The sequence below is a fragment of the Bidens hawaiensis genome, unplaced genomic scaffold, assembly GCF_021521415.1.
Source record: "Bidens hawaiensis isolate Kalapana, Puna unplaced genomic scaffold, B.hawaiensis_p1.1 tig00001575_1, whole genome shotgun sequence".
Taxonomy (NCBI): Eukaryota; Viridiplantae; Streptophyta; class Magnoliopsida; order Asterales; family Asteraceae; genus Bidens; species Bidens hawaiensis.
In genome coordinates this window covers 1,781,378-1,805,448 of record NW_027491088.1, presented here as the reverse complement: position 1 = coordinate 1,805,448, position 24,071 = coordinate 1,781,378, and the positions used below count along the sequence as shown (strand labels likewise).

Genomic DNA, 24,071 nt, shown 5'->3' with positions numbered 1-24,071 from the left:
TTTTGAACTAATCAGGCGGCGTCGTGAACATTTTTTCCAGCAGTCAGAAAAAAAGGTGGCCGACGGTAAACATTATTGGCATGCGACGCTCGGTCATTAGGGTAAAATAACTAAACGGCCCGATTATTTTTGGGTTGGACATAATAAAACCGATGAGTATTGATCAAAGGGGGTGTTCGGAATTCCTAATTTAACCTTCTTATACATTTTTAAGTTAATAAGTTATATCAATATAACCAAACATCTTATTCAATTTTAAATTAAGTTTAAGTTTGTGAAAATAAGCAATCCCAAACACGTACATTGTGTTCATTTTGCCTTTCTAATTTAACGCATCATAAATTCATAACCCCGTTGGAGTTAACTGCATCACATACCCATCCACCACCTCTTCAACACCCACGTACACAATTGATTTCTTGGATCTTCAAGTTCAGATTTTTAATTCATACCCACCATTTTCAGTCCTTTAATTTCATTGCGGCGTCAAAAAACCAGGTACAAAAGTAACGTAATATCATCTGTTAATCTATTCAATCAATTGTCTACTGATTTAGGGCTCCATCTATTTAAAAAAAATCTCTAATTGGTATTGTTTGATGTTAATTTTCTTTAATGTGTTAGGTCTTTTTGTTGCACACCGAGTGTTGGATGAAATGCCTGCTTGAAAATTTGGAAACAAGCTACTTACAGAACACAAGGGGAGAGTAAATAATTAAACATAAGATTAACAACACGACATTATCATCATAATCCTAGGCAGTGAATATGTTTCGCAGGATGTTTTTGAGGAGTTTATACCGACTACAAAACGTATCGAGAAGCAGTGGTGTTTCCATTCATTCAAGTGTTAGTTCGAAACATGCAGTTCTTGCGGCTTTCCAGCCACTAATTCATAATAGGCTTTATGCAACTACGCAACAGCCGGCTGCTTCTGTTTCGTCATTGAACCAGACTGAACTAGCCAAATTTGCAGCTATAGCTGATAGTTGGTACTAACCGAATTTACTTTTCTTAGTTATTGGCATCATTAAGAAATTGGTTCCTTTAGATATCACCATTGTTGTTTATCAATTTAAATGAAAGATATTGTATGTGGACAGGTGGGACGCAGAAGGACCTTTTAAGCCATTGCATGTTATGAATCCGGCAAGGCTGGCTTTTATTCGGTCCACTCTTTGCAGACATTTTGGGTATTGTTTCCTTTCAATCTAGCGCGTTCAATTTATGTTATTATGCATGACTTGCATTGCATCATAAGAATCCATGATGATTAGATCATCACCACATAGAGAAAGTCCCTTTGCACATTATACATTCGTTTTGGTTTCGTTTTTTCATATATTATCTTTCTCAGGAAGGATCCGTCTTCTGCAAGACCATTTGAAGGGCTGAAATTTGTAGATGTTGGTTGTGGAGGAGGTATTTTATCTGAGGTATATGTTCATATTCAGAAGTTGAATTTGTTCACTTGTACTACAAGTCAAGCAGATAAGTTTAACATAATTCTTTTTATTTTTGTGTTGACTCTGGTCAGCCTTTGGCTCGAATGGGGGCTTCGGTGACAGGAATAGATGCTGTGGACAAGAATATCAAGATTGCACGACTTCATGCGGTATGATTAGTTGCAACCTTATATTTGCACTCTGATTTTGGAATACACATGTTTTAATATATAAAGTTGTATATTGTTGTATTTACTTTGAAATGTAGGGAAGATATTCTTATTTAGTATTATTATGGGTACACAATGAAATGTAATCCACCACAATTTGTTGCTTTGTTTAGGATTTGGATCCAGTAGCTTCCTCAATTGATTACCGTTGTACAACCGCAGGTACCTTTTATACTGTTTTCTAATCTTTAAATATTTCCTCTTTTAAGTTTTATAATGTTGTTATCCATCTTTTTACAAATTATATTAAAAATAGATGTTTGTGTACAACTATATGAGCAGAAAATTTGGTTGAAGAGCAGATGGAGTTTGATGCAGTTATTGCTTTAGAGGTATGATGATTCACCTTTTATAATGTAGCAACCTTTTTGCACAAAATCACTGAATTATCAATATTATTCTATACAATTCTCAGGTAATTGAACACGTGGCGGACCCTGCTGAGTTTTGCAAATCCTTGTCTGCATTAACCGTATCTAATGGAGCTACTGTCATATCAACAATTAACCGTTCTATGAGAGCATATGCAACTGCCATTGTTGCAGCAGAATACATCCTGCATTGGGTATGAAAATAACAATTAACCTTGTCTAGTTATAGTTATATATTTTTGTTTTCTTTTCTTCCAAAATTTGAATTTATATATATTAACAGCTTCCTAAGGGGACACATGAATGGTCGAGTTTTTTAACCCCTGAAGAACTAGTATTGATACTGCAGCGCGCTTCTATTTCTGTAAGCAAATACATAATCTGAGTTCATCACATCATAATAATCCTTTTTGTTCAGTTATTAAACAGTATTTCTGTAGGTTGAAGAGATGGCTGGCTTTGCGTATGACCCGTTGACCGGTCAATGGTCCCTTACTGATGATATCGGTGTCAATTTCATTGCATTCGGTACAAAAAACAGCCAATAATTTATAAGCTTAGCCAGGTTTAACAATAGTATGAATGGTGTGGCCCTGTTTTTTATTTTCTTGTTTTTGTATCAATAAGTAAACCCCTTTGGTTGCACTTTGGTTACAGTTAAGCATTTAGTGCTTTAGAAAGTGTAATATACATCCTCAAATTTTAAATGCAACACATCTTATGCCTAGAGGAAGGCCTTTTAGTCTCAAAATTTTATGATTGACTATATTTTTAGAAGATTGCATTCGTATTAATTTACTAAATTAATTTTTTACAAATGCATATTATGGACTATAACGCACATTATGCAGTATTATAACTATCATTTGTGTTATTCATAGTAATTATACACCAGTCTCTTCTACTGTTCTACAAAATGATTTCAACCTTCCTGCATTCGCTGAGATCAAACAAATTGGTAACGGGTTGAACGAGTTCAAGTCGAAAGGGTTATTTCTTAATAAACGCCTTAATTCGGGTCAAACTATGGTTCCGGCCAGATTGAACTATTTAAAGGTTTTTTTCCCCTGATTCTCCAATACTTATTCATGTTTTTACTTCAAATATTATAAGAAAATATCTTTTGAAATTATTTATTAAACCTTTTAATTTCAAAAGGCTTGACTTTGCAATTATCAATAACTAAATTAAAATAACAAATTCAATTTTCAACTAAAGAAATTATTGTTCCTTTATATTTGAAAGAAATACAAGAAACACACCATGTACATACATTTGACTACATTTATTCACAAATAATAATATTGTTTTCAAAACAATAATAATTTCTTGAGTTGTGTGAGATAGAATATAATATACAAAACAATTATCATGATTATTTCTTCTACCACTTGCACAATCATATAACAACACATCATTTATTTCTGATATATTATTAGCTCAAAAAAAGAAACAGGATTCCAGCAGTCGCTAGTTAGGCAGTGAGATATAAACTAACGATTAATCAAAATTAATCAATAATTATTCAACGCTTAATCGAAAATTTTACAACCATGACTACGATAAAAGTAATCTCACAACGAGCATTTCTCAAGCGACCACACAACACGAATTCTACCCATGTCCTTTTCCCCTAAATTTTCTTGGCAGATACAACATACCACCCACCTGTCAATTCAACACAATCACTGTTGCTAAACTCCTCAATTTCTGTGGCACCTACACCTTCTAAATTAAATAAACACTAAATTTTAAAAACCATATTTATTTCTTCACACATGTGGACTATCTTCATCCACTCAAACTCACACTATATCTATTCATTCATTCAAGACTCTCAGTTTCTCAAGTCCCAACATCATTTCACTTATGTTCAAATTATTGACATTTTATAACTGGGTTTTGAGTGTTGTTTAATAAAAATCTGATCTTGGGGTGTTTATGATGATGATGCTGGCCACATGCCATAATCTTGATTTTGGTGCTTGTGGGTGATGTTTTGATAATTATACAAGGAAAATAATTAGGAGTGTGAATAAAGGATATTGTGGTGGTGGCCGGAGATTGGTATGTTTCCGGCGTGATAATAATATTGGAAAATGTAGAGTGTTTTCTACTGAAGCTCCAAAGACTATGCTTAATGGTTGTTTTAGTTAATTTTATTATAATGAGTTAATGTTTTTTGTTTTTTTAATTTAATTTATTGTTTATGAATAGGTAAGAAGAAAGAATCTAAAACAAATTTGTTTGAAGCTGTTTCTGATGACCTTCTAACCTTAAACAAGAATCTACAATCTGTAAGTTTAATATGTGAATTTGAATATTGTTGACAAATGACAACTTTGACTTTCTTCAGTCAAAATTGAGAATCTTGATTATAGATTAATATTAGAATTAGTTTATGATTTGGTGATTATAATTTGGTCATTTATTCCCAATTTGTTTCTGAAAATTTGTGAAATTGTTGATATTTTGTATATAATTTGTGTGGTAGATTGTTGGTGCAGAAAATCCGGTTTTGATGTCGGCTGCTGAGCAGATATTTAGTGCTGGTGGGAAGAGAATGAGACCGGCGTTGGTGTTCTTAGTGTCAAGAGCCACACTAAAGCTTACAGGTTTAGAGTGAGTACCTTTTTTAATAAACTCGAATGATTTGTTGTTCGGTATATATGTAATAAGTTCCTTTTTGTGTCTTAGGGAACTCACGAGAGAACATAGACGGTTGGCTGAGATCATTGAAATGATTCATACCAAGAACTTTCGAATAATCTATTACGAGTTTTGTAAACAGTTAGCTCCCTGTAATGATATCGTATATTAAACGTCTTTTTTTCTGTTTGCAGGCCAAGAAACCATCCACCAGCTATATGGTACACGAGTGGCAGTCCTAGCTGGAGATTTTATGTTTGCACAGTCATCATGGTACCTCACGAATCTTGAAAATCTTGAAGTCATAAAGCTAATCAGCCAGGTACACTATTACAAGTTTTTATACTAAGTTGAAACGACTATCAAGAAACGAAAGTGGAAGCTAAAACCTTAATTAGAGCAGTGAAATTAAACAAGCTTCAAGTTTATTCGACTGTGACGTTAAACTTGATGAGTATTTAATCAAAAGCTACTATAAAACCGCTTCTTTAATAGCTGCAAGCACAAAAGGAGCAGCAATCTTTAGCTCGGTTGACGATGACATCAGCGAGCAAATGTATCAATATGGGAAGAATCTCGGTCTGTCATTCCAGGTTGTCGACGACATATTGGATTTTACGCAGTCAGCAGAGCAGTTGGGGAAGCCAGCTGGCAGTGACCTGGCGAAAGGAAACCTGACCGCACCCGTGATATTCGCTCTTGAAAAACAGTCGAAGCTGAGAGAGATAATCGAGACAGAGTTTTGTGAACCGGGGTCTCTTAATGAAGCTATTGAGTTAGTGATGAAGAGTGACGGGATTGAAAGGGCTCGGATTCTTGCTAAACAGAAAGCTGACGTGGCAATCCAGTGCCTGCAATGCCTTCCTCCGAGCTCGTTTCAGTTGGCTCTCGAGGGGATGGTCAAATTTAATCTTGAGCGGATTGACTAGATTTTGAAATGGGAGAACGGTTGAAACACGCTCATTTTTTGGAGGTTTTAAGGCGTTGTTGATCTCCGATCGGGTTCTGTAAAATGTTATGAAGTTATAGGAAAACTTATAAGTGGAAGAAAGAAAGAAACATTCATGGTTGTTGTTGTATACTGAATATATTCTTTAACATTGATCATAAATGTAAGTTCTTGGTTTCATCCTGTTTTCTTTAAGTTTTGTAATTTTAAAAGGTAGATCATAAATATAATATAAAACAATTTTGAATTTGTTTGTGGCATTTGAATCTCATTATCAGTCTCAAGTTATGTAGATTTTGTAAGATAGATCCCAAGTGTTTTTTTTTGTTGATTTTGGTTGCATATGAAAGCTAGGGACTTCTTTGCATCATTTCAAGTTAACATCTTGCAACCTCTCATTTGTAATTTCAATGATTTTTAATTAATGTGTAACTTACATATTATGATACAACATAGTATGTATATACTCTACTACTCTTAACACTTTACCTTAAGCTAGAGAATTTAAATTAAAAACTCCAATTTTATGACATGTATATTCAACATGAAAATTTCTAAGAGATTTTGTAAGCACAACTATTAGTTAATCACTAGATTGACGGACTGTTATCATTATTATCCTGTCAGTGAGCTTTTTAGGATGAAATGACAATCAATTCCAGTGTGTTTTGTGACATCTACTTTATTGGAGGTGATATGTATGCAACTTCATTGTCATAGATAAACTTGGGGAAATCTTGTGAAACCTTAATTTCTCGCGAAGTTGTTTGACATATAAATTCGCATGTTTTCTTCCACCTCCACATTAGTCCTTGAGCACGCTTCTTATTCCCTATAAACGAGCCATCTTTATCCTTCTTTTCTTTTCTATTAATGGCATAGTTCAGTCGGTTATGACAAAAATTATAACTTGAACTGCTAACTACGGTTTTGAGAAACGATAAACCAAACCTGCTGAGTCGGGTGGGCTGGCCGTACCTACCTATTTTACCGGTTCCGTTATATGAACCTTTTTTTCTTTTCTTATTTCAAATTCATTATATTTAACATTTTAAAATGATAAAGATGGCCTATAATTATAATACGTATACATTAGTAGTCAAGTTTAAAAGACCAATCTAGTTTACACAACTAGTTTTCAAGTTTTAAACCAGACTGAACCGATTAAACCAACAAACTGTAAAACCAAACTACTGATATCTCAAACCGACCGACTTGCTTCAGTTTAAAGTTTAAACTGTCAACTATACTACGGTACCCGTAACTAAAAATCCCTAAACCCGTTCGGTCCAATAGACACCAGTCCATTGACCCGGATCCGACTCTAGACCCGGTTAGATCACGTGGCCCACTACTCAAATTTTTAAAACAAACTTTCCGTTTTAAAACGGTTACAGTTATTCTGTTAGCTTCTTCATCACTTTCCATTATATGCATACAGTAGTTACTTCACTAACTAACAAACTCCATAACTAACTACCAGTTATACAGTTCTCTAACAGAATCCAACCTTACTCGATCAACAATGGCGTCCACCGGCGTGTTCATGAAGCCACCAACTGCATACTCAACCACCACCGATACCTTCTCTGCTTCTTCTTCTCCAGTATCACTAAACCACCACCACCACACTACTGACCCCTCTTCTTTCTCCAAGTCTCGCTTTGACGCCTACAACCGCCTTCAGTCCGCCGCCGTTGCGTTTGGCGAAAAGCTTCCGATTCCTGAGATCGTGGCACTCGGAGGCCAATCCGATGGCAAAAGCTCGCTTCTCGAAGCACTTCTCGGCTTCCAGTTCAATGTACGTGAGGTGGAGATGGGAACATGCAGGCCACTTATTCTCCAGATGGTTCATGATCCTACTGCTCTTGATCCTATATGCCGATTTCAGGTCAATTCATTATTTGAATTAATTGTATATAATAGTAGTTAATCACTTGATTGAATTTGTTGCTGCTTATTTAGTGAGGGTTTATAGTTTTTGAATATTATTGATAATGGAGAGCATGTGTAGTTAGGTTTTAGTATTACTAGTATAAACTACAATACATGATCAGGATCAGCAGTTTGTGTGATTATTGCTCAATTTTGGATATTATTCTGTTAATGTTACTTAAATGTGCTTCAATTGGTTGATTTATGAGCCTTTGGTAAGCATTTAAACATGCTGATTTTAGTGATTTTAGGCTTTGGATATTAATCTGTTCTTATTCTAACTAATCAATACAGAATTGAATTTGATCAATTTTTGCTGCATAGTTAGGGATCAGAGTTTCCGAAAATTATTGAAAATGATGAGAATGTGTAGTTAGGGTTTCATATTGAAAGCTTCCTATCGCTTAGGTCAGCTACTCTTTTCAGTAATCATGTAGAATTGAATTTGATTATTTTATTGCTGCATAGTTAGGGTTTAGAGTTTGGAATTATTGATCATGAAGCGAATGTTTAGTTAGGGTTTCGTATTGAAATCTTTCTATTTCTCAAATTTGGATATTTAGTATTGAATGAGTTTCAATTGGTTGATCATGAGGATATGAATTATAGAAACTCTGTAGAATCCCGAGTACTAGTTGTTTCTTTTTTGTCTATGTATGAATTATACTGAAGTATGAAAATAACATATCAGGAAGAGGATTCTGAGGAATATGGCAGTCCTCTTTTATCATCATCAGCTATTGCTGATACGATTAAATCAAGAACTGATGCAATGTTAAAGAAGACTAAAACTGCAGTCTCTTCTAAACCGATAGTAATGAGAGCTGAGTATGCCCATTGTCCCAATCTCACCATCATTGACACTCCAGGATTTGTTCTCAAGGTAATTTATACCAAACTCTGTTTGTATTGTTAGAAAAAGGTTCATGTTTGTAACAATCTGAACCACATTTGGTAGGCTAAAAAGGGAGAACCAGAAAGCACACCAGAAGAAATTCTCTCAATGGTGATATCTTTAGCTAATCCACCTAACCGCATCCTGTTATTCCTACAACAAAGCAGTGTTGAGTGGTGCTCATCATTGTGGTTGGATGCCATTCGTGACATTGATCCAACCTTTAAAAGAACACTAATTGTTGTCTCCAAATTTGATAACCGGCTTAAGGTACATAGATGATTTAACCTACTTGATGAACAAAGCATTTAATCTTAATTTGATCTCTGCAGGAATTTACTGAACGGTGGGAGGTTGATCGATACCTGAGTGCAAGTGGCTACCTTGGAGAGAACATACAGCCATTCTTTGTGGCTCTACCAAAAGAAAGGACTGCAGTTTCAAATGATGAATTTAGGAAGCAAATATCTCAAGTGGATTCAGATGTTATCCGCCATCTGAAAGAAAATGTCAAAGGGGGATATGATGAAGAAAAATACAGATCCCACATAGGTTTTGGTTGTCTGAGAAATTATCTTGAATCTGAGCTTCACAGGAGATATAAAGAAGCTACACCCGCAATATTAGCTTTGCTTGAACAACGCTGCAGTGAAGTGACTGCTCAGTTAAATATCTTGGACTCCAAATTACAAGCAACTTCTGATGTTGCTCACCTTAGAAGAACTTCAATGTTGTTTGCATCCTCCATCTGCAACCATGTGGTATGAATTCATTCATAATTACAATAACAATGGCTTATATTAACAACTAACGAGATCATATTGTCAAATGTTGTAGGGAGCGTTGATAGATGGATCTGCAGATCCTGACCCTGAGCAATGGGGAAGAACAACAGGTGAAGAGAAATTTGAAAGTGGTATGGGAAGTTGGCCAGGAGTAATTGCTGATATAAAACCACCCAATTCCACCATACGCCTTTATGGTGGTGCTGCTTTTGAAAGAGTTATGCATGAGTTTAGATGTGCTGCTTATTCAGTTGAATACCCTACTGTTTCAAGGGAGAAGGTAATATCAAAAATATACTTGAAATGTAATAATCTAAACAAGTTGAGCTGACCTGACTCATCTTTTTGACAGATGTCAAATATAACACTTGCGCATGCTGGCAGAGGAGGTGGAAGGGGAATTACAGAGGCTGCTGCAGAGATTGCCCGTGCTGCTGCCAAATCATGGCTTGCACCTCTTCTTGATACTGCTTGTGACCGACTTGCTTTTGTGTTAAGTAACCTTTTTGATCTTGCCATGGAGAAAAACCAACACCTTCACTTTGATTGTAAGAACTTTAATATTATCTTATATACCAATGTATGAAAATACAAAAAAGAAAAAACTTATGGGATGCTTTTCGCAGATGGGAAGAAAACTGGGGATATGGATGGGTATGTCGGCTTTCATGCTGCGTTAAGGCGATCTTACAACTGTTTCATAAAAGATCTTGCAAAACAACGCAAGCAACTCGTTCGACAACACTTGGATTCGGTCACAAGCCCATATTCTCAAGTGTGCTACGAGACTGATCTTTTATATGGGCCAGGCTCAAACTCTAGTTTCGGTTACCGGACATCATCCCTTGATTTTTCAGATCAAGAAAACATATCTCCAGTACGTAATCAAGAAACATCACCGGTGAAGGTTCTAAAAGCAGCAGGAGAAGCTTCTATGACTGTACCTGATACACCATCACCTGAACCACTAAAGGAACAAGGAAACTTCATTGATGGTGGAGCAAGAAAAAGCCATCGTAGAATACTAGGTGACAGCAAAACGTTGGGCAGTCAACACGGGTCACAACGAGGGTCAACCTATGATCAGATATGCTCATTAGCTGCACAACATTTTGCACGGATTCGTGAAGTTTTGGTTGAACGCAGTGTGACGACAGCTTTGAATTCAGGATTTCTAACTCCATGGTATATATCTTTTATTTATATGTTTCTAACATGAAAGTATGAAATCAGTTACTTATATCAATGTTGAAACTTATATTGTTTTTGTGTCTCAGCCGTGAAGATCTTATGGTGGCATTGGGACTGGATTGTTTGGTGTAAAAGATGAAAAGTTTATGGATATGTTTGTTGCACCTGGAGCTATTGACATTCTGAAGAATGAAAGGGAGACTCTTCTGAAGCGGCAGAAGATACTACATTCTTGTTTGACTGAGTTTAAGATGGTGGCAACGTCCCTGTGATAATGTGAGACAAGTCAAGCTGATGAATATTCCATTCATACATGCATATCTTGATTCATGTACAATTTGGTGAGAAACTACATACATATATTGATAGATTCTACCTGTGAAGTCATGTGAGATATTGCTTTCATCTTGTGAGCAAACAAACCTTATGAATAATGCATTTGTTGATTCTCTTGTTTGTGATTCAAACAAAAAGTTTGATTTTTGCGTGTGGATAAGTGGCTCTTTGACCCTGAAAATCAGTCAAATGCGGGTCCCAGTTTGTGTTTTATATAATGGGTCAATTTGGGTCTCTACTCAAATCAGTCAAGCCAAGTTTAAGCTGTTCATCAATGTAATGGGCCATATTCATATCTTAACTGCATCTGATAGGCTACTGCACATGGAATACTTAACATTTTAAATACAAAGTTGTATATTTGAAGTAGATTTGGTTAAAGACAGTTGATAGATCTTCTCATGAAAAAGCCCGCCAGGCCCAAATGTAACGCTAATAGTTTCATTATACATGAAAAGGCCTGCAAGAATGCAAGGCCCAAACCAATTATTTTATTATACAAGAGACCAAATTACATGAAGTCATGAACCACAACCAAATCACAAACCATGTAAAACACACTTCTAAGAAAATAAAAAACAAGAAAAATAGCGAAAACTAGCAAACTGAGTCACTGTGTCAAGGGTCGTGCAAACAAAGCCCGTGTTTGGGTTTTATATCTTATGCAGAATCAAGTGCGCACCATGTTTGGGTTGAAGAGTAACAACATATGAAGGTGAATGAGTGTAAGAAGGTGACAACTCAAATGAGAAATTTTGTAGGATGGTTGATATAGCCAACTTAACTTCCATCAATGCAAAGTTATTCCCGATGCAAATTCGTGGACCCCAACTAAATGGAAAGAAGGCAAGCTTGTTCTTTGTCGCCTTTGCGATTCCCTCTGAAAACCTCTCGGGGTTGAACTCTTTTGCATCTTCCCCCCAAAGATCCCGATCATGATGCACAAATATAACCGGCAACAAGAGTTGCACGCCGGCTGGTATGGTTAGGTTCCCAAGTTTGGTCTCTTCATATGTGATTCGCGTGAATATGGTTGCCGGAGAATATAGTCTAAGAGCTTCATATATAATCATGGTTACCTGCTTCCACAAATATTTTAAAACTATTATGAATGGAATCTTGATTTGAAAGGTAAGCTTGTTATATATACTGTATACTAATTGATGAACTGTGTACTTACAACTTTGAGTTGGCTTAACCCTTCATAACTCGGTTTATTGTGTTTAAAAACTCGATACACATCCTCTCGGGCTCTCGCCTGCCATGTCTGGTGTTGGCTCAACAAGATCATGGTCCAAACCAAGAGATTCGAAGTACTCTCTTGCCCGGCAAAATAGAATGATTTGCATTCATCAATCACATCATCAACACTCAGTCTTGACTCCCTATTTGTGCTCTTGGTGGATTTTAGCAACAAAGATAGTAAATCTTCATCAGATGAAAGCACCGGATTGACTACTTTTTTCTCCATAATTTTGCTTAGAATTGATCTCAACTCATCGCTAATCTCCTTCATTCTCTTATTTGTTTTCGTAGGTAAAAATCTGCATAGTTAGATTACAGTTTTGTTAAAAACAATCGGTTTACGTGGCCAAGAAATGATAACGAAGCATTGTTTACCTTCGTCCCGGTATGTACACCGATTTCAAAACTTGTGATGTGAGCAAGGCTTGTTCCTTTTGGAGTTGATATATCCTTCTACCTTGTTCATAGCTACTACCAAATGCATTTCTAGAGATCACATCACTAGAAAAATCATCGATGTAAGGCTGCACATCTACTTCACACGAACCATTATCCGAGACCAGCTTTGTCCATTCGGTTATCAATATGTCGTTACAACTCATGCACATGGCCGAAAACATATGCTACAATTATAAAACAATAGTTAAAAAGAATAATTATGATCAGGTATCGGTCTTGGCTCGGGTATAATATAAATTTGGGTCATCTCATTTTCGACGAGATATGTGGACAGTCCTAATGATCACTTGTACCTTTAACTTGTCTTGAGTGAAAGCAGGAGCGATAATCTTGCGATGTTTGGCCCATTTTTGGTCCTCGAAGCTAGGCATCCCCGGAACTAGTATCTTGACCATCGGGTTCATGATCGGTTTCTTGTAAATCTTGTTGTTCACCAAAACCTCTTTAATTAGTTCAGGATCCATGATGGTGAGCCTTGCAGTTGGTCCTAACCATGTAAATGAAATTTTACCTGAAAAGTGCAAAATGCAAGTATAAAACTATAAATTAGTGGGCTGGATTGGGCTCATGTTAGAAACTTTACAAGTCCAGCCATCCAGATCATTTGATGGTTGATACCTATTACTATTAATAGAGGTGCACAAAAAAAGCCCAAACTCATAATCGGTTTTTTTTAATACACGTACGGACATGGTATGCATTTCAGTATCAAAACCCGTAATCGAACCGGACCCGATTTGTATCCGGTAATACCCAAAAACCGGAACCGGTTCCATACCCAGAACCAGGTTTTTCAAATACCCGATATAACCCCAAAAATACCTAAAAAAATATCCGAAAAATACCCCTAAAAAGTGCACTCTTTAAAAATTCAATCTATACCCGGGAAAAAGCCCAAAAAACCCCAAAAATAGGGTTTTTTCAATACCCGGAAATAGGGTATTCAAATACCCGGTTCTATACCCGACCCGACCCCGATACATAAGGTATGGTTTTTAGAGACAATAACTGGACCGGACCTGACCCGGGTATTGGCAATATCTGTTTTTCTAATGCCCGGTCATACCTCGACCTGGTTCCATACCCGAACCCAGGCATTTAAAAAACCAATATATATTATTAATATATAACATCAAACAACTTAAAAGAAATTGCTTTAAAGTTTAAACCCGTGTATCGCCGTGTTGCGGCAAGGAAGTGGCGGGAACTCGGACGATATCGGATCGTTACGGTATCAGTTTGTACCATATTAAAAACTTGTGGGGTTGTTTGTGTAATTTAATGAAACTTAAAAGTTATCATACTTAAATGTTGTGGGGCTAATTGTATGATTTATGGAACTTGAGGGTTACCATATTAAAAAGTTATGGTGTTATTTGTGTAAGTAAATGAAAGTTGTGAAGTAGCATGCATAGTTAGGCGAGGTTAATTGTGTAACTAAACTAAAAGTTTTGGAATATCATATATAAATATGCGCGCGGTTGGTACTTTTTGTGTAACTAATGGAACTTTGGGATCGACTCGGTTGTGAGTGATGTTAAAAACTTAAAATATATATATATGCACGTACATACTTGATGAAGCCTAGATATTATAAAAACAATAATAAACAATCAAAACAATAAGCTAAATGCTAAGGTGTACTTTGAATTTGGTAAAATTTGCACAATGTGTTCATTGAATATATAATATATCTTGTATGCAACTGGTAGTTAAGATATTGTATGTGTGTTAGCTAGCTGTAAGCTTCCACCGGCCACTTCTGACATAAAAACACCATTGCATGCCCACCATCATTACACTTAGTTTTATAGGGATAAAATTTAATATTCAAAACCTTAATTAACTACTAGGACAATGATTAAATGTACTAAAACATACGCCTGAATCTTTTAAGGTCTCGTGTTATAAACCTGACTAAATATAGTTTTTATGGGTTAGTCATACTTACATCACGTCTCAGTAAGGTTCACTCGGGGCTGATTCCAAACGTTGTTAAAAAACGTACTAAAACATAAGGAAATGACTTAATTACCATATGTATGGATGACTTGGTGGTGGAACGGCAGAATGACGGGAAGGAAGTCATCGGAAAAGCCGATGGGTTTGGCATTGGTGACGGCTTGTCGAGCCATGGTTGCAACCTGGTTCGTGTCTCCATGCAACCATCTGTATGGTGGTCCGTTGAGACCTTGTTTCCTTAAGCATCTTTCAATGGCTCTTGGTGTGAGCCAGATCCACTGGATCACCGTCCACACCCACCATGCACTGCCAATAACGGCTAGTGACGCAAGCAATGACAACATAGTGCCCATAGCTAGCTAATAGTTAAATGTATAGGAGTATGTTTCTTTGTTTCTTTTAAAGAGGTAAGAAATTTATAAGCATGGAAAAAGGGTATCCTTAAAGGGAGACAATACTATTGGTTAATTTGATTAGTTAATTAACTAAGTTTTGAATCTATGGTAGGACCACTTTGAGTTTTCTTTTTTTCTTTTCCTAACGGTGACTTTCATAGTTAAGTTATCTTACTGCGCGAACACGTCACGTCCCATCACCCCACTCAGGCCAACTATGTTGACATGATCGGGATCCACGCTGGCATCTGAGTTTGGCTTGGCGTTTCCGGTAAAACCCAGTTGGCTCACCCCGCCCGAAGGCACGACAGGTTTTAATGCTCTGGTAAAATCCGGTCGGAATAGGGATTCAAATCCGGGTCATCCATCATGTTCCTGACCATTAGAGCAAGCCCCGCTGGTTACAGAGTCAATTTTACGAGAATTCTATAATTCATTTGTATTTAACGTATATAAGAGAATCAAAAGTAGCACAAGATAGAGAGACTATATGAGTTTAATGTGATTAATTATCCTAACTTTTTTACTTTAAAATAGGAAATATGTTACCTCAAACTCGATTACTATTTTACAAAGTTACCACCTTTAAAATATTATATGTGTAGTGGTCATCTCCCTATAATACCATATATTTATATACTTATAACTTTAGAGGAAGTAATCTTATTTATGCATCACCACTTGCATCTTATACGTAATATATGTTCACCACTATTTTTCTCTCTTTACCTATGCCATCAAATGACCATTTATGCATTCTACCCATGAGCGCCATGTTCTCAACAAATACCCAATTTCCATTTTCACTTCATAAGATCATTTGTGTAAATATATTTACCTTTAAAAAGAAATTACATATTCTAGATTGTCATTGTATTCCGTCGTTAATGGCAAGTACTTAAAATGAAAGATCTAGGTTTAAGTCCCACGTGTGACAAATAAATATGGGGTTTCCCCTTGAGGGTGGAATTAAGACAACTGGATTGGTCATTCGCCAAACAATGATCCAAATGGTGGTTAAACAAAAATAAAAATCTGAAACACCATAAAAGTTCCATTTCAACAATGGATCAACGACCAATTTCACGGTAACGTGTGGTCATCGTTAGTTTCTTCTGTTACGGTTTCATAATTGCGGTGAAGTCAATATACTAGTTGTATATATTTATACATTAGGTTAGATGATATGAAGGAATAATGATTGTTTGCTTCGAAGATTGACAATTATAAAAACCTAAGATAAATGCTAAAATGCATTATAGCACAAGGTTTTCTTAGGAATTTGAGTATTTTTTTTCTTAGAAAGTATTACAAAGTTAATATAGTGAGGTTAACACATTAAAAATTTACAAAGTTAATGCCCCACCTGTCTACGTGACAATATGGCAGCGACGTGACATTACTTTTCTTTGACTAACCATTAACCACAACGCTTGCATGATATAAGTGTATATGAATATGATATAACTAGCATGATCATGAGTATGTAGTTGAAAAATGTTTATGTTATAGTTTTATTGCTTAATTGCTCTACTTATAAAATTATTACTCTAGTTATTGAAAAATCATCACTTTTCTTTGACTAACCATTAACCACAACACATGACATAAGTGTGTATGAATATGATATAACTAACATGATCATGAGTATGTAGTTGAAAAATGTTTATGTTATAGTTTTATTGCTTAATTGCTCTACTTATAAAATTATTACTCTAGTTATTGAAAAATCATCACTTTTCTTTGACTAACCATTAACCACAACACATGACATAAGTGTGTATGAATATGATATAACTAACATGATCATGAGTACGTAGTTGAAAAATGTTTATGTGATAGTTTTACTGCTTAATTGTTTACTTATAAAATTATTACTCTAGTTATAAAATAATTACGGAGTTTATATAAATAATTACTCTAGTTATATGAATACTTACGCTACAAAAAAAAATACAATAACTCTAGTTATATTGTTACTCAAAAAACTAGGTAGATAATTACCCTATTTATAAATATAATTACTCTTCTTAATAGCAAACAAAATTTGAATGAAACATTACTGAATGATGATATGATCCAATTTCTCAGTAACATTTACATAACTACTTAAATGTAATAATTACTTTATTTGATATAAAACAAAAATTAAATGAAACATTATTGAACGATGATACAGGCAAAACTAAAAAGTTGCAATTAATTTCAATTGATTGTCAACGTGAGAAAAAAAACTTGTATAAAACAAAATTCAATCAATTGATGAACGCAAGCTTCAATTGATAGAGAAACTTATGTTTTCAACTTGTCACAACAAACTCTTTATTTTCACAATTATCGAGCACACATTGTAATTGATTGATTAATTATGTATTTACCAATGAGTTTGTAATGCCGAAGATTATAACAAACTCAACACAGGCGTGCGTATAACACCTCATGACTTGTTTGATAAATATTATAAATTATAAATTTACATTGTTGCAAGTCAATCCAATCACGTATACTAAAATATCTAACAAAATGTTAGTGATCCTTAACTGAAGATTGTAGCTATCTTGATAAGAAAGAAGAATGAAAATTGCTATTACTATTAATAATTAATAAGTCTAGGTTATGCTTTATACCCGTCATTCTACATTCTGCACCATTCGCTACCTGACCATTTCCTCTATTTTCGCTCTCACCACTCAACCTATATTATACCAATTATTCTCCATTCACATTTTTTAAATATTTTTATAATACTAAGAAATAAATTTAAAAAAGCTTAAACGGAAATATACCACCTAATGCTCAGAATAGTGGGAAATATTTCTTTTTTGAACGTCAACAATTAATCATTACTCTATATATATATATATATATATATATATATATACACAAAGTTACAAACCACTAATGCATGTACGCATGTGTGATCTCTCTTATCCTAGTCTCTTTACTCGGAATCGTTTATATATACAAGTCTTTCGTACAGATATATAAATCTTCTTTAACTAAATAAGACTTTTGTAAAGCATATTTATCAACTAACATAACTTATTATAATAAGGTGATTGATTCATTGTGCATATGTGTGACAATCTACGAATTGGTTATAAAAACTTGTTCATATTCCCTATATAATCACTTTAAACTAATAATGATTACATGACTAATGACTTTCATTTATAATTAGTGGATCATAAACACAACTGAATTAAGCGATATATGAACATTTTCATTAGTTGGTAGTTGGTACTTTTGTGGCGTTTTAAGATGTAGAGGAGAGCCGGAGAGGCCATGATGCGTAGGAGATAAGCAGGGTCGTCTCTGAAAATTTAAATGTCTCGGCCGAGCAAAAATAAAAGACCCGTATGCCTTAAAGAAAATTTTTTATTCGCTAGCGTACATGGATAAAACTTTTATTGACCGGTTTATTATAAGCAGAAACCATTCTGAGCATATACTTATCTCATAAACCATTGTAAATAACCTTATTTTTAAGGCGAAAATAAATATATATGTAATATGTATTAAAAAATTTGTGCCCCCCCACCCCCGAACCTTATGTGCCCCAGCCGATGGTCCGGCTCGCACACTCTTCGAGCCTACACTGGAGATAAGACGCCAGTTCTCAAACCCTTGGTTGCAAATAACCTTATTTTTAAGGTCAAAAAACATCTATATGTAATATGTATTAAAAAATTTGTGCCCCCGAGCCTTATGTGCCCCGGACGATGGTGCGGCTCGCACACCCTCCGAGCCTCCCTTGGAGATAAGATGCGGTTCTCAAACCCGCGGTTTCTATGAGAGAGAGAGAGAGCTAGGGTGTTTTTCTTTTGTTTTTTCTTTTTATAATATTTGTTAGTTTTAGAGGTACGATAGGGGCAAGTATATATGGGACTTTAGGACTCGTTTATGGGTACTGTAAGTATAAATATACATGATGAGTTGATGAAGCCTAAATATTATTTAAAAAGAAAAACAATTTAAATTTTAATGATTAGATAATTCCCAAATGGATCAAACAAGCTAAATGCTTCGGTGTCCTTTGAATTTGGTAAATTTTGCATATGCATGCATGTTTTCATTAAATTGTGTATATATATGCCATATGTGATTGTATGCAACTAGGTACTTAAGATATTATGTGTGTTAGCTGTAAGCTTCCACCACTTCCGACATATGAAACATCGTTCCATGTCCGCATTATCTCCGTTGCCAGGAGCCCCAAGGGAGGGGCAATGTGGATGCCCGATCAGGGCACGTTTTTTCTAAGAGCACAACGTACAACTTTATAAAAATTCCTGATATTATTATATATATTTTTTTAGAATACCTGAACACTTATAAGCTCATTTGCGTGATAAACTCATTCAAATACAGTCATGATTTTGTTAATGGTTATGTTTATTGCCATAACTTTAATCATCGTTTAAAAAATTAGTTTACATTATTTAGTTCGTTAAGATCCAGGGAGCATAGTTTTTCCGGCTCAGCCAAGACACGAGAATCTCAGGACCGCCACTGACCGTCGTCATGATGTTAATTGGATTTATTTTAGTGATGGAATTAAATATTATTCAAAACCCTAGTTAGCTAGCTAGAACAATAATTTAACGTAGTAAAACAAAAATAAAGACACTTAAAAGCAAAGTTACCATATGTATGGATGAGGTGGTGGTAGAACGGCAGAATGACGGGAAGGAAGTCATCGGACAACCCGATGGGTTTGGCATTGGTGATGGCTTGTCGAGCCATGGTTGCAACCTGGCTTGTGTCTCCACGCAACAATCTGTATGGTGGTCCGTTGAGGCCTTGTTTTCTTAAACTTCTTTCAATGGCTCTTGGTCTGAGCCAGACCCAATGGATCACGGTCCACACACACCACGTACTGCCAATCACGGCCAGCGACGAAAGCAATGACAACATGGTGGCCATAGTTAATGGACAGAATTGAAGTATGTATGTATGTATGTTTGTTTCTTTTGGGGAGGTAAGAAATTTATAAGCATAGAAGAAGGGTATCCTTAAAGGGAGCGAACATACTATTGGTTTGATTAGTTAATAGTTAATTAACCAAGTTTCGAATCTAGGGTTGGACCACTTTAGTTTTAATATACATGTTTTTTTATAATATTCGTAACTGGTGAGCTTAATGCTGAACCAATTTTACGAGAATCGTATAATTCACATGTATTTTATGTATGAAATATAATTACATATACTAGAAGATAGAGAGGCAGGTGCATGATTGTTGACTTAAGGCTTACCGAGTGCTTGATTGAGTTCCCGTATTTGCGCATAGGTCAATGAGTGGCTGGATCGCTTCGTGATCTAATGTATGAAATCTTACTCTACACTTTGTACATGAATCTTTTTTTCACGACTTGAACACACAATCTCAAGTTCACAAAAAATATAATCTTGCTAGTTGCTTCAAGGTCCATTATGTATTACATTTAACAATGGATATGAATAATGTGATTATGATAAATTTCTACTTCTAAAATATTATGTGTGTGTGGTCCTCTTTCTATAACGCTACATCATAATATATTTATACATAAAGTTGCATGTTAAGAAGGAACAGTGATTTGTTTGATTCGAAGAAAAACAAAAAGGATGAAGGAAAAGAGTGGTTGTAGGTGGCTTGAAGGTTTTTATATATATGAAAACCTAGATAGATGCTAAAAGCCTAAGATGTATTATAGTACATAGTTTGCTTAGGAATTTGGGTAATCTTTTTTCTTAGAAAGTAATATAAAATCAATAAAGTGATGTTAATTAACAGATTTAAAACGTATTATATGTTTATAAGTTCGTATTTAAGTATTTATATTGGAGTATCATATAATAACAGGAATATAATGATGAGAGAATAAATCAGCTGAAATCCAAAAAAAGTTGAATGCTAACTGAAGAAACACCAATCGGACCCCGGGCAGATTACGGATAACCTGGGGGTTAAATAGATGTTTCCCACGAGGGGTTAGACCCGGCAAAGATGGTTCTTCTGATAACCTGCAAAACAGATACCGTGAGCTCGTCACTGAGAAGGGGATGGTTCCTCCTTGTGACCACCCTCCGGCGTGAGAATCAGACTAGATTGCTCTTGAATATAAGTATATATTAAGAGATTGCTAGAGCAGATATCAGGTATAATATGTAAGATACAAGATTGTATATGATAAGATGAGATGATTATACCATTTGGGGTATTTATAGCCGAAGGTAGGTTTCCAAGAAGGTGTAGCCGGCTGAATAGTATTCATGTTCTACCAACTGTGGCCTACGCACGTGCCATGCTGGTAGTTGGTGGGTAGGCAGCGGCTGACAATGACCAGGCCTGCTGTGTACTATTCCTTTTCCACCAACTGCCGGCTATGCACGTGGTATGACAGGAGTTGGTGAGTAGGCAGCGGCTAATAGTGACATACAGTACAAAGGCATGCTGCTCGCCATACTGTTGTCAATGAGCTGTCGTATCTTTGGTCAGATCTTTTGCCCATACCTCGTCAGGTACAGTACAAAAGATCTTCCCGTATCGTACGGGCTGGCTTATTTGGGCGGGAGTATTCCCACTCCCGCCTTTGTGCGGGATTGTTCCCGGCTTCGCTCATTCCTTCAGGTGACAACTGAATTATTGAGAGCTAAGTGCCTTGTGCGTGTAGCCTTGCTGCGCGGGTGGCCTTCCCTGATGGTTTGTATCCGCAGCTGCGGGAACAGGCGGAGTACTTCACCATTGGGAGGCATTTCCTGCGAGAACAGCTTGCGTACTGCGCGTAAGGACGTCACGTCTCTGAGCATGGTGGGTCCTGCGGATCCAGTTGGTTTCTGCGCAGACGTCTCTCTTCAAGGTGAGTCATGCAGGTTCAACTGGGCTCTGCTGGGACCTACCTCTTCAAGTCCCCCCAGTCCAATGTTCTTCTCATGAATGTTTAATAAAGTGAGGTGAACTTTTGGACTTAAGCAAAGGTTTTGAAAAGGGTTTAGTTTTAAGGTTTTCCATGGGGATTCTTCCCGCGGAAGTCCTTATGTCACTTGCAGAAATTCCCGACTTTCCTGCTTGATCTTTGGGTATGATGCGGGTAGGTCTGTAACCTCCTCGCAAGTCAGGAGCGTTGAGTCCCACTTGTGTGGATTCTCCATGAGGTTTTGGTAGTTTTGAACATAGTGATCAATTATGTTAAAACCACAAATTCCATCCTGGAGCTTCAAACAATGTAGTTCTCGACGTTCCCGCTATGCGGGGATGTTATTCCCGTTTCCGCAAGCATTGCCCAGAAGATCCTTCTTGGTTTCAATTCCCTGCGGAGCGCTAGGTATGTGAAGAGTTTTGCCTTGACACTGTACCCGCACTCGTCTTACGGTTACTTTACTTCCAAGGTATTCATGGCGTCAATTCCCTGCGGGTGCTAAGTATGTGAAGGGTTTTGCCTTAACACTGTACCCGCACCCGTCTTATAGTTACTTGGTTGCCGAGGTATTCCTGGCGTCAATTCCCTGCGGGTGCTAAGTATGTGAAGGGTTTTGCCTTAACACTGTACCCGCACCCGTCTTATAGTTACTTGGTTGCCGAGGTATTCTTGGCTTCAATTCCCTGCAGGTGCTAAGTATGTGAAGGGTTTTGCCTTAACACTGTACCCGCACCTGTCTTACAGTTACTTGGTTGCCAAGGTAAGGGGTATTTTCCCGCTTACTTTTGAATCTTTTTGAATTTTTTGAAATTCGAAGAGTTGGTGAAAGGATAAGAACAGTCCAAATTGCTGAAACGTCGTGCGATGGTTTCTTCTGACTGTGTCAGGACGTGCAGGAAGTTATGGTGACGTGACAGTACATGGTCATTCCAGACGCTTTTTCAGGCGCGTGGGCGCGATTTTTCGGGCGCGTGGCCGCGAAATTAATGGCACGCGTCCTTTCAACAGCTGTTGCCAGCTTGCTTTTTGCCACGTGTCATAGTTTCATTGCACCTTCGATTTCTCTCTCTTCCGCATTAAATTCATCGCATTAATTGCGATTAGTATATAAAGGGGGAGAGGGTCCTTTATAATCCACACTTTCACTTCTCTTCATCTTCAAAACGATTTCCGGCGAATACTCACCTTTTCAGTCGAGCATTCTCTTGAAATCGTTCTCTTCTTTCATACCTGCAAGATGTCTTCTCATGATCTTGAGGCTACAGCCCAGGAGGCTGGGGTGTACGCCGATGACAAGAGTACTGCTGGCGAGTGCCAGTGTGCTCTGCCTGTCGATCTATATCAGTACATCGTCAGGAAGTTCATGCTCGAGTCTCTCGAGCCTGAGTTTCCTGAACCTCATCAGACGGTGTATGATGCCCCCAGAGGCAAGATCGGGGTATATGCCGCATTCTTTGTCTATGGGAATCTTAGGTTCCCTTTGACAAAGTTTGTGTACCGTGTCCTAGAGAGGCACGGTGTACACCTGACCGAGGTGCACCCGATGGCGATCGCGAAGATTCGCCACTTCGAGTGGGTGTGCCGGATTCTGAGCATTGAGCCCTTCGTCGACCGCCTGATGACCTTCTACTCTTGGAGGTGCATCCAGGGGTGGTATACTCTGATAACCCGGATCAAGGGTTTGAAGATTTGCGCAACCGAGCGCAGTCTTCGCTCATGGAAGCGGGAGTTCTTTTTTATCTCCGCTCGCGCCATCCCCCTTGCCATGAAGTTCAAGAATGGGCAAGCACTCCCCAGCCTTCACGCCTCCAACTACCAAGAGGCGGAATGGTTCTCGAATATATCCCGAGTCCAATCTCCGGTTTACCGCTTTGCGGAGTCCGCGATGGTGATGCTCGGGATGAGCCGGGTGTGGAAGGATGCGGAGGCGCAAAAGATCCCGATCGTCCTTGAATACGGTTCGAACTCTGTCCCTTACGGTATGCTCTGTCTCTTTTTGTTGATTTAGAATCTCTTATAACTTCTTTCCTGTTTATTTCAGAGGGGAACGACTTGCAGTCGCTCCTGTATCCGCGGGAGGCTGATAGTCCCGCTCGGATGGGGACTCGTGCTCTAGATGAGAACGAGTTGCCTATCCTTGAACAGACGGCGGATCGGTTCGTGGAGGTCTACCCGCCAGGCCACGAGATCCTGAGCGCCAGGCGGCCAGGTAAGGTGTTATTCAACCCTCGACCCCTCAATGCTGAAACCTCTGCTGGAATTCCTCTAATCTTGTGTTCTGATGAGGAATCCGCAGATGGTCCTCCGTTGGTGCGGAAG

The 24,071-nt window shown here is 37.2% G+C and overlaps 2 protein-coding genes and 2 pseudogenes across 4 annotated transcripts; 3 read left to right on the top strand and 1 right to left on the bottom strand.

Annotated features, from left to right (window-relative positions):
- The first annotated feature begins 624 nt into the window (after window positions 1–624).
- Window positions 625–2,749, top strand: LOC143585592 (ubiquinone biosynthesis O-methyltransferase, mitochondrial-like). The gene is made up of 9 exons (XM_077067350.1): window positions 625–992; window positions 1,104–1,193; window positions 1,358–1,436; window positions 1,538–1,615; window positions 1,789–1,837; window positions 1,958–2,007; window positions 2,091–2,240; window positions 2,330–2,410; window positions 2,487–2,749. The coding sequence occupies exons 1-9, from the start codon at window positions 769–771 to the stop codon at window positions 2,592–2,594; spliced, it is 909 nt and encodes a 302-aa protein (XP_076923465.1). The 5' UTR covers window positions 625–768; the 3' UTR covers window positions 2,595–2,749.
- A 996-nt stretch (window positions 2,750–3,745) lies between these two features.
- On the top strand, window positions 3,746–6,011 carry LOC143587544 (solanesyl diphosphate synthase 1, chloroplastic-like; annotated as a pseudogene). The gene is made up of 5 exons (XR_013144911.1): window positions 3,746–4,189; window positions 4,264–4,343; window positions 4,541–4,668; window positions 4,744–5,031; window positions 5,096–6,011. The product of XR_013144911.1 is annotated as a solanesyl diphosphate synthase 1, chloroplastic-like (transcript).
- Window positions 6,012–7,056: 1,045 nt separating this feature from the next.
- Window positions 7,057–11,030, top strand: LOC143587534 (dynamin-related protein 5A-like; annotated as a pseudogene). The gene is made up of 8 exons (XR_013144909.1): window positions 7,057–7,535; window positions 8,271–8,462; window positions 8,538–8,744; window positions 8,807–9,235; window positions 9,312–9,539; window positions 9,612–9,807; window positions 9,886–10,444; window positions 10,537–11,030. The product of XR_013144909.1 is annotated as a dynamin-related protein 5A-like (transcript).
- A 349-nt stretch (window positions 11,031–11,379) lies between these two features.
- On the bottom strand, window positions 11,380–14,867 carry LOC143585579 (cytochrome P450 CYP72A219-like). The gene is made up of 5 exons (XM_077067341.1): window positions 14,526–14,867; window positions 12,784–13,001; window positions 12,407–12,654; window positions 11,967–12,330; window positions 11,380–11,865 (listed from the first exon to the last, which is right to left on the bottom strand). The coding sequence occupies exons 1-5, from the start codon at window positions 14,803–14,805 to the stop codon at window positions 11,440–11,442; spliced, it is 1,536 nt and encodes a 511-aa protein (XP_076923456.1). The 5' UTR covers window positions 14,806–14,867; the 3' UTR covers window positions 11,380–11,439.
- Window positions 14,868–24,071: the final 9,204 nt, after the last annotated feature.